Source organism: Gallinula chloropus (genome assembly GCF_964237585.1).
Source record: "Gallinula chloropus genome assembly, chromosome: 4".
Classification (NCBI taxonomy): Eukaryota; Metazoa; Chordata; class Aves; order Gruiformes; family Rallidae; genus Gallinula; species Gallinula chloropus.
Genome location: NC_140088.1, coordinates 57,035,225 through 57,044,371, shown reverse-complemented (window position 1 = coordinate 57,044,371; position 9,147 = coordinate 57,035,225). Strand labels below are relative to the sequence as shown.

The following is a 9,147-nucleotide window of genomic DNA, read 5'->3' as shown; positions in this document are numbered from 1 at the left end:
CATTGTACTTACCAGCAACTTCTGGGCTGTGTAGCACACGTGCCTGTGGTTTTTCCTGCACCTCAAATGATCCTTTAAAAGAAATGACAGAGGGAGATGCCTGTTGGGAGGAGCCAGCCCTGCTCGTGTGCTGAGGGCATGCAGGGACTGTCCTTGTGCCCTGCTTTGCAGCACCACCCAGGTTTGCAGCCCCACACAACTGTGATGAAGAGCAGCAGTTACAGTAGTACAGAGTCTGGGCATTGCCTTTTAGCTAGGGGAGAGAGCATCTTAACATTGCTAAAGGCGACCCCCTTCCCTGGGGGTTTGCTGTGGAATTCGGGCTTGACAAGTCTGAGAGAGAGCATCTTCTATGAAGGCAAAGCAGCCTTGCCAACTTTTAAGAGCAGGGCTGTGAAGTTGGGGTCCGGAATGAGAAGCATCACCCCTGGCTTGAAATGCCTGCTTATGATAGGGAAATGAAAAAGATGGCAGCAGAGACATTGCTTTTTTTTTCCTTTTCTCTCCAAAACTTTTATTAAGAAACACCTGGAACATTTAAGAGTTACTATGGGCCTTACTCTACACAGAAGTACTGTACTCATCTTTCCCAGCTGTCAGCCCAATGCCAGCTGTTGCTTCATCTCTTTTCCCTCTCCATTCCCTACCACATTTTCCGGCACAGCAGTGTGTTTACAATCCATATATGCAATACCTACATCATACCAACGAGCACCACTCACTCCACACACAAGAGTTACTACGCTAACACAGCTCTGTTGTAGCCTAGGTGCTTAGCCAGCATTCCCCTGGGCCATGGACAGAGGCTCCCCAACACTGCTGCTGTGTGATTTCAAGTCAGATGCAGGATCGCCAACTTCTCTCAATAAATAAATTTTATTTTCCTATCAGGTTCCAGTGTAGCTTTAGATTCTGAAGATAAATAAAGGAAAGTCTTTAAATGTGAAGATCGTCTCTTTACTGAAACGGCAAGATCGACAAGACTACAAATTCAAACCATTTAGAAAAGTAGTAACTGAAGCAAGGGAAGAAAACACTCCCTGGTTCGGGGTGTCCTCGTGAGGGAAGCACAGAAGAGACAAAGGTAACAGTCACTGTGTATGCATACCTACGGGCCGTAGGTGTGTAACAGACACGTGCACAGCCATCTGGAGAAGTGAGGGTGTTAATGCACAATGGAGAGCAGTAGCCTCTGTTTCCACACCTGCTCTTCTTCCTGGGGCTGGGGGGGCCTTCCTCACACTGCTGTGTTACCCATTCATTTCTAATGACACCCTCGTCTCGAGTCACGTAAAAACAAGACGACCAGGCTTGCGTGATCTTAGATTTGTTCCTATCTAAACTGCACTAAGCTTTGATCGTATTGCAACACAGATCTGAGAGCATCTCCCTGGGTGGTTGAGCCTCCTTCCCTTTGGTACTTGGACAAGTTTAACATGAAATAAATAAAATCAGCATGCTGTCAGGGCAAGTTGTTATACAAATACAGGTGTTTTGATTTAAATCCTAAGGCATCCACATTCATTAGAGGATTAAATCCTTAAACAGAGGGGTTAGTGAAAGGATAAAGCTCATTTGCCTTCCAGTTTTCAAAGCCCAATGTGGCAAGAACACCATGAGGAGGACAACACCAACTGCTTTTGTCCTCCCTGGGAGGTTCCAGATTAACAAGCGCTGAACAGCAAGCGTAACTCCAAACAAGTGCCCGAAATAATGCCTAGTCAACAGAACTTAGTCCTTTGACAGCTTCCAGAGTTCTTTCTGAAACACAACAGTTGTGGGTTAAGACACTGCGATGCCAGGTGGTGTTCCAACACCTTACAGCAGCCTATCAGGGTCCTGGTTAAAACTGAAGTCACACACCAGTGACAAGTGATCAGAGGGGTAATGGAACGACGGCAGCCTGTTGGGCCCGATTTGCTCTTCAGTCAGCAAGCCCAGGGCTGAGTTCACATTCAAGGCATGCTGGGAATACCAGATATAATCCAGCGTGTGCCGGCACTCTCCCGAGGGCCGGATCTTCCAGGTGGTGTATGGGGGCTCTGACTGCCCGTCGGGGCTCAGCAGCTTGTACGCACTGTTTAAGTTGAGGCTGGAGTTGGAGAACTCCCTGTAGACCTCCTCGGTTGGCTCTGCGTTGAAGTCTCCGCAGATGATGAGAGGGATCTTCGCACCTTGGGTAATGCTCTTCAGGTTCTGGAGAAGATCGCAGCCTTGCGCAGACCGAAACCTCTCCCAGCCAGTGCGGGCTTTGAGGTGAGTGACAGCAATGCAGAACAGTCTTCCAGTTTCGTTGCACTTCAGTGTCTGAGCTATGGCCACCTGGTTGGTCTTCAGCTTCATGGCAGTTAGCCGGATGTTCGCGCTGTTGATGAGCTCGAAGCGGTCTTTGAGGAAGAACAAGGCGCAGCCATCCGGCCCGTTGTTCTGCTCCACGTCTAGGCACGGGGACCACGGCTTGGGGAAGAAAGTACACTGGTACCCGAGTCGGCTGAGGAGTGGCTCGAAGGTGTCAAAGTAGTGGTCGACTTCTTGCAGGCACAAGATGTCAGGCTTGTACGCGAGGATCTCCTCCAGGATGAGGCACTTCCTCTCTTCCCACTTCAGCGCCTCCATGGGGCACTGAACAAAGTTGTCTTTGCCTTCTCCGAGAGCTGAAATTGGCAGAGAGGGGGAGAAAATGTTACTGATGGCTAAGGCAGGCTGCCTTCCTCCAGGAGCCAGCTGCCACCTTGCAGCAGCCAGTGGGCACTTGCAGCCCCGCACGAGAGCAGCGGGGTCACAGCGCAAGAGATTGTGAGAGGAAGTGGCACGAGGCTGTGGCAACGCTTTGCTTTCCTCTCTGGAAGGCGTGTACATCACTCTACACATGCAGGCGGTGGGATTTTCAGGAGCAGCCGCTGACTTTAAGTGCGTGAAGCTCACTGATGGGCATGAGATGGGCGTTCAGAGCCCTCACAGTTGCAAGGGGAGACCTTTTTTCCTTTCCTATAGAATGGAAAGCAAGCCACTACTTCAGGTGCTGAAAAGCTTCCCCCCCCCACAGTTATGCCTCATGTAATTCACCCCTCCCTTTGCTCCACCTGCCCCAGGCACACCGAACCTTGTACACACATCTGCATGGAAAGGTTTCCCTTGCTGCATTTGATCTCAAGGTCACAGCTTGAGCTCAGAGGCAGCTCTTACCTTGGGCAAGGATGTTCCACTGCATGACCCGAATGGGGCGGTGGTTACTGGCAGCATTTTTTTTCAGGTCCACAAAGTCCCTCTGAAACCGGGGTGGCCGTTTCTGCAGAACCATCTGACATTCTTCCAGCAAATCCTTGGGGTCTATAGGATCCAGCTGTGCCACGTCTGCCTGCTCCAGGCAGTTCTGGTGCTGGGACACGGCACTGCTGCTCACTGTCTTGGCGAGCGCGCTGTACAGCCGGCTGGTGCTGTTTCCCATGGAACACACTGGAAAGTAAAAGAACCCTTGTTAGAGTGCAGTCTGGGGCTTGTGCAGGAGATACAGATGCACAGACAGGGGCAGTCCTGTCCACAGTTTTGCTTATTCCCCGGGGCTGCCAACCTCTGCACCACATGGTCAGATCTAAGGTATCGTGCAGGTGTCTTCCAAGGGAAGGAAGGAGGTTTTCATCCACAGCAGCAGCTCAACTCCTGCACGTGTTGCAGAAACAGGAGAGTATTTTTTTCATTCTCACAATAGGTAAGCAAACACACTCCATTCCTAATTTCTTGTCTTAACGGAGATGGCCTAGCCTAGCCCCTGGTGCCTCTCTGGGATGCTGCTGGGCTGTGGTCTCCTGCCTGCAAAGCACCAAGCAGGGTGACACATTCATTCCCTGGGTTAATATTTAATAGGAACCTCTGATCAGTGCTTCACTTGCTCTGAAAGCAGCAATTATGTGCCCAGAGCAGCCAGGCGCTTCTGCTGGCTTAGCCCAAGGGTGGGGAGCGGAGAAGGAGGTCTTTCCCGCTTCCCCCTTCGTGCCCCTATGCTCATTCACCTCACCCTCCTTCCTCCCTTCAGCTCCTTGCTCTTTCACACTTTGCCCTAGCTCAGGAGCCTCCAGCAGCCCCCAGCTCCTTTGGCCACCTTAAGCAAGCAGCTGTCCCCCAGCTCTCCCCAGAAATGCCTGCAAGCAGGTAACCCTGCATGGCCCTGCCACCTGCAGGGAGGTCCCACATCAAGTCACTGCTGCTGTGAGGGGGTGTGCGTGCCCCCCACTCTGTTTTGCCCTCTGGCTTATGTAGAAGGGATGGCCGCAGCCCTCTGCAGATCCATCCTTTCCGAGAGCAGCCCTCACGAGCACTGTGCCATAAAAAGTCATCCCAAGAGCGTGGTGCACAACAGTGCAGCCATAAACACCCCAAGGGACTGCACACGCTGAGCATCGGGCTTCAGGGTCTCTGCAGAGGAGTTTGCACAGAGCTTGTAATATTCCTACACCTCTCCACAGCGAGCCCTTTGGCATGGCCCCACATGCCCCAAGATCTCTCCCAACTTCTCTTTGAGGGGAGGGTTTTGCTCCGAGGTGCCGGGATGCACTGGGAGCAGGAGAGAGGAGGCTGCGCTCTTCTACACTCGGTCAGCTGGTTTCCCTTCCAGCACAGGCAGGAAGGGCAGCGCTTGCACCACAGCTGGAGCAGCACTGACAGCTTCACTGTTGCCTTAGCTTATTTACCCTGACAGCGTTTTGCAAAGGTAATCTTGAGCAAAAGCACTTCAGCGTTGCGTCGCTGTTGACCCACAGCAGCTCTGAGGTAACTTTGTACCTCAGAGTTACATAAAAACGGGAGAGACGTCATCTCAGGGCAGATTTGGGGTGTTGCCCCACACCCTGGCAAGTTCAGCCATTTGCTAGTCTGAATAGCAGCTGCAAGAGCTAGTGATGGAGCGGGTTCGGGGAGAAGGCAGAAGCCCCAGCTGTTCAGTAAGCATACTTAGGAGGAGTAAAAGGAAAAGAAGACAGCAGGAGCCACATGTCCTCACCTTTAGGAAAATGGACACAGAAACACACTTTTACATATGTTTCATATGTGTAAGCCAGTGGAAGAGTGTCTCTGGACAGTTCTTAGGTGGTACATGTAAGCTTGGAATTTAAACAGGACACAGGACATCTCTCCCCACCTCAAGCCCTTCAGTTACAGTACCACAAGTTTCTCAGAGACAGGAGCTTGGGCTGTCCACACAAGTGCCTTCCTAGGGGAACAATATCTGAAGCCTTTCGCTCTCCACAAGTTTACAGTTGTTGTCAAGAAGCCGCATTCAGCGGAGGCAGAAGAAAGGAGGTTGTGGTGAGCCGGGGGTCAGCCTCTTCTCACAGATAGCTAGCGATAGGACAAGAGGGAATGGCTGCAAGTTGTACCAGGGGAGGTTCAGGTTAGAAATTAGGAGAAATTTCTCCTCAGAAAGAGTGGTTGGGCATTGGAACAGGTTGCCCAGGGAGGTGATGGAGTCACCATCCCTCAGGGTGTTCAAGGAGAGATTGGATGAGGCACTTAGGGACCTGGTTTAGTTAGTAATACAGGTAGTAGGGAAACAGTTGGAATAAATCTTGGAGATCCTTTCCAACCCTGAAGTTGGAACACCATGGTGCTGGTGTGTGCAGAGGGACCAGCAGACTCCAGAGCTTGCACTTTGCAGTGGATGGTGAACATGGACATGATTCTCTCAGTGCAACATTGCAACAGGGAACACCAGTTCAGGGATTACTCTTCAAGGTACTTAAAATACAAAACACTTCCTCCCAGCAAGGGTAGTGCCTCAGCACATTAAGGACAGGGGAAGAATTTAAACTGTTCATTAACCTTCAGAAGAACAGGTTGGAAAGTTCAAGGTTTCTTGTGTCATCCAGCAGTAGCACAGACTAGCTGAACTTCTTAAGATCTCAGGCAACAAGGAGTCACAGACTTCATTTTAGGGACTTCATTTGAAAAGACAAGAGCTGCAGAAGAGTGTCAGAGCCAGGGCACTCAGCTTTTGGGTAAAGCAAACAGTGTTCTAGTTTCCCTTCATCTCCTGCCTCCCAGCACATCTTCTGGCAAAGAGTCCCCACCTTGCTCACCGCAGGGATGTGGCTGCTGGGTGAACAGCTCCAACATGCATGCAGCCTGGTCTACGGTTGCATCAGCTCCCACAGCCAGAGATACCCTTCCTGCAAGCCCAGTTCTAGGAGAAACTTGGCAGACTCCACCCCCACGTGACAAATCCTGTGCTACAGAGTGTCATACTACATGTACAGCCTTGTCCGAGCCAGTGATGGGATGGCAGCCCTGGACACCCTCATTCAAAGCCGAATGGTTTCTCTGGGTGCTGCTGCTCAGAGTCAAATTTTGGTACCTGGGCCAGTTGGGATGCTCATAAGAGGGATTCAGAGAGCTCATCACGCCAAGGGAGTTGTCGCATAGTCTGCAGGCAACACCAGGGTGAGGAGGGAGCCTCAACTCCCACTGCCCCGAGCAATACACAGCATCAGTGCTTGGCACAAGCTCTGGAAGCCCTTCTCACGGGTGCTCTAACCACAAGCAGCACTCTGCCAGCTCACAGGCACTTATGCTCCTTGTCCTGGTACCCATGTGAAGCTTCAGTCCTGCTGTTTGGCATCCTGGCTTCCAGCAGGAAAAGCAGCAGCACACTGCCTGGCTTGTAGACTACTGGCACCAACAAGGAATGAACACGCTTCATCCCCACGCCAGCTGAGACAGCAGGGAAAAGCAGATCTCCCACACACCAGGGGATGCAATGCAGCCTCAGATGTTGCATCCAGGGTGTCAGACGTACCCCTCTCCCACCAGCAGCAGCCTGGAGCAGAGGTGGCCACTGCCCCACTTTCAGCAGGGGCATCTCCATGCTTTCAACCAGGATGGGACGTGAGCTGCTCACCAATAGAGGCGGCTTAAGGCTGAACCCGAGGGGTAGAGGCCTGGCAGGCGTGTCCCCACCCCGCTCTGCGCCTCGCCCCCGGGCTGGCAGCGCGGTGCGTGCCAGGGTGCTGTCTTCCCAAGGGCACGCGGGGCCTTTCCAAGTCTCATTTCGGGACCGAGGGACGGGGCGCAGCCACTGACACCTAACGGTGCGGGCAGGCGGGAGGCCGGCGGCTTCGCATCACCGCCCCGCCTGCCCCCGGGCGAGCCGGGCTTTCCCTGAGCCAGGTACCGCCCACGCGGCGAGGAAGGGAACGGCTCAGCTCCGCTGTGACAGCGGGACAGAGGCGCTGAGCCCCTCGGGCAGCGGGAGCGCCGTTCCCGAGCATCCAGCCGGCCCCGGGTCGCAGGACGAGCCCACCCAGACAGCGCTCCCGGCCCCCCCGCCCCGCCATGGGGCACAGCCCGGCACCTCCTGCCCCTCCGCGCCCGGATGCCGCCGGCTCACGCTGAGAGCGGGAAAGCCGCGGTCGCTGCCTCCGCTTCTGAGGCCGCTTCGGTTTTGGGGTCACGGAAAGGCGGTTTGCGGGGGAGCAGGAACCGGCCGCCCGGTTACGGGGCGAGCGCTCCCGGAGCTCCCCCGGCCCTAACCCCGCCCGCCGCCTCGGCGCGGTTCCCCTAAGCCCGGCCGCCCCTCACACCCCTTCTCCCCTACCCCCCGGTACCCACCTGTGCGGGGCGACGGCCCCGGTGCGGGCGGGCCGCCCGCTCTCGCTGCTGCTGCTGCCCGCGGGGCGGCGGGGCCGAGGGGCGGCGGCGGGGCGCGAGGCCGCGGCGGCAGGACGGAGACCGCGGCGGGGGCGCAGCAGAGGGCGGGCAGCGCCGAGCAGAGGCAGCGTGCGGGGCTCTGGTACATGCTCCCGGCGGGGCGGCGCGGATCGGGACGGGACCAGGCGCACCAAGCAGCGGCTCCCGCGCCCGCCCCACGGCGGCGCTTATAGAGGCGGCGGCGCCCCGCGCGGCCGGTACATCCGGCACCTACCACCGTCACCCGGCGGGGGGGAGATGCACACACGGGCGCGTCGCGGGAGTCACTGCCCGCCCGGAGCCCGCCCACGGGGACCAGCGGAGCGGCGTTTCCCGCGGCCGCTCCGCGCTTTCCGCTGCCGGGCTGCGCTGTTCCCCGCGACCGCGCATTCCTGCCCCGCTCCTACACCCCCCCCTCCCCCCCGCCGCCGTGGAGTGGTATCGCCCGGCGGAGTTTTTCCGCTGGTGACGTCAGAGAGGGGAGCGTTCTGTTCCCACGGACGTCATAGCGTGGGGGTCAGTGGCACTGTGACCTCCTCCTCCGCCCCTCCCCCCTCTTTCCCCGCCGGGGCCGCCCGAGCTGTTGGAGCCGTGGCTGTGACCCTCGGGGCCGGGAGTGGGGGATCCCCACGCGTGGGACTCCCGCGCGATGCCTTATAAGGCGAGAGCGAGGACGCGTGGTGTTGCGTCATACGGGAGCGGCGCCGACCCGCCTCGCCCTCGGTGCGGACCCCACGCACCCCTCTCTCCACGCCGGTGCTCCCCCAGCGTGGCTGTCCCACGCGGGGCATCCCGTGTGGGAGCCTGTGAGGCGCGGGGTGATGGAGAGATGCCTTGTAACGGGGGGGGGGAGGGGGGGGTGGGTCTGGAACCAAAGCGGGGGCCTGGGGATGCTCTAGCTGGGTGCCTGCTCCTGGCATCCTCCTGCGCCTGCCGAGGGGCCCTGGGCCGTGCGTGAGGGCAGAGGGACGCAGTGCTCCTCACCCTAAATTCAGGGTGCTCAGAACAAGCCGAGTGCATGTGCTCTCCTTGGGAAAAGGCAAGCCTTCCCGAAGCGCCATGTGTTTTGTGTGTGTGACAGAAGGCTGAGGTCACTCATGGGGTGTAGCGGCACAGCAGCCATGCTGCTGCGGGAGCCAGGCCGGGCAGGTGACACAGCGTGAGACCCGGGTCTGCGCTCGTCCCCGCTCTCCTCAGACCTTCCCTCTGCTTCCCAGGACCCAACAGCTGCTCCCTGGTTCTGGTGTCTGGGTGCTGGCGTGCTGTTTCCCAGCCCGCTGCCTGCCCGGCTCTGGGCGGCTGCAGCCTGCGGAGGTGAGGCAGAGGAGCCGAGAAAACACACTTTGGAGAGGATCTCAGCTGTGCCCTTTTCCCTGGTGCTGTCAGGATGTGTTCAGCTTCAATCCCGGCTGCCAGCGAAGGGGATTTCACACCCCCACAGAGCTTCCAGAAAACTCCGTCTGCTTTTGG

General features: G+C 56.7%; 1 protein-coding gene across 2 annotated transcripts; it reads right to left on the bottom strand.

The window, feature by feature from the left end:
* Positions 1-499: 499 nt before the first annotated feature.
* NOCT (nocturnin) lies at positions 500-7,819 on the bottom strand. Of its 2 annotated transcripts, none has more exons than XM_084264069.1 (3): positions 7,600-7,819; positions 3,187-3,456; positions 500-2,654 (listed from the first exon to the last, which is right to left on the bottom strand). In XM_084264069.1, the coding sequence occupies exons 1-3, from the start codon at positions 7,784-7,786 to the stop codon at positions 1,819-1,821; spliced, it is 1,293 nt and encodes a 430-aa protein (XP_084120195.1). In that variant the 5' UTR covers positions 7,787-7,819; the 3' UTR covers positions 500-1,818. The 2 variants fall into 2 exon arrangements, with proteins under 2 accessions (XP_084120195.1, XP_084120196.1); XM_084264070.1 differs by lacking the exon at positions 7,600-7,819 and adding an exon at positions 3,572-3,586.
* Positions 7,820-9,147: the final 1,328 nt, after the last annotated feature.

Excerpts from the sequence above, each read along its gene's own strand:
- NOCT (XM_084264069.1), bottom strand. The coding sequence starts at position 7,786 with ATGTACCAGAGCCCCGCACGCTGCCTCTGCTCGGCGCTGCCCGCCCTC. Across the intron at positions 3,457-7,599 it reads GGGGCCGTCGCCCCGCACAG|TGTGTTCCATGGGAAACAGC; the intron begins GTGGGTACCGGG and ends TTTACTTTCCAG. Across the intron at positions 2,655-3,186 it reads GTGGAACATCCTTGCCCAAG|CTCTCGGAGAAGGCAAAGAC; the intron begins GTAAGAGCTGCC and ends TGCCAATTTCAG.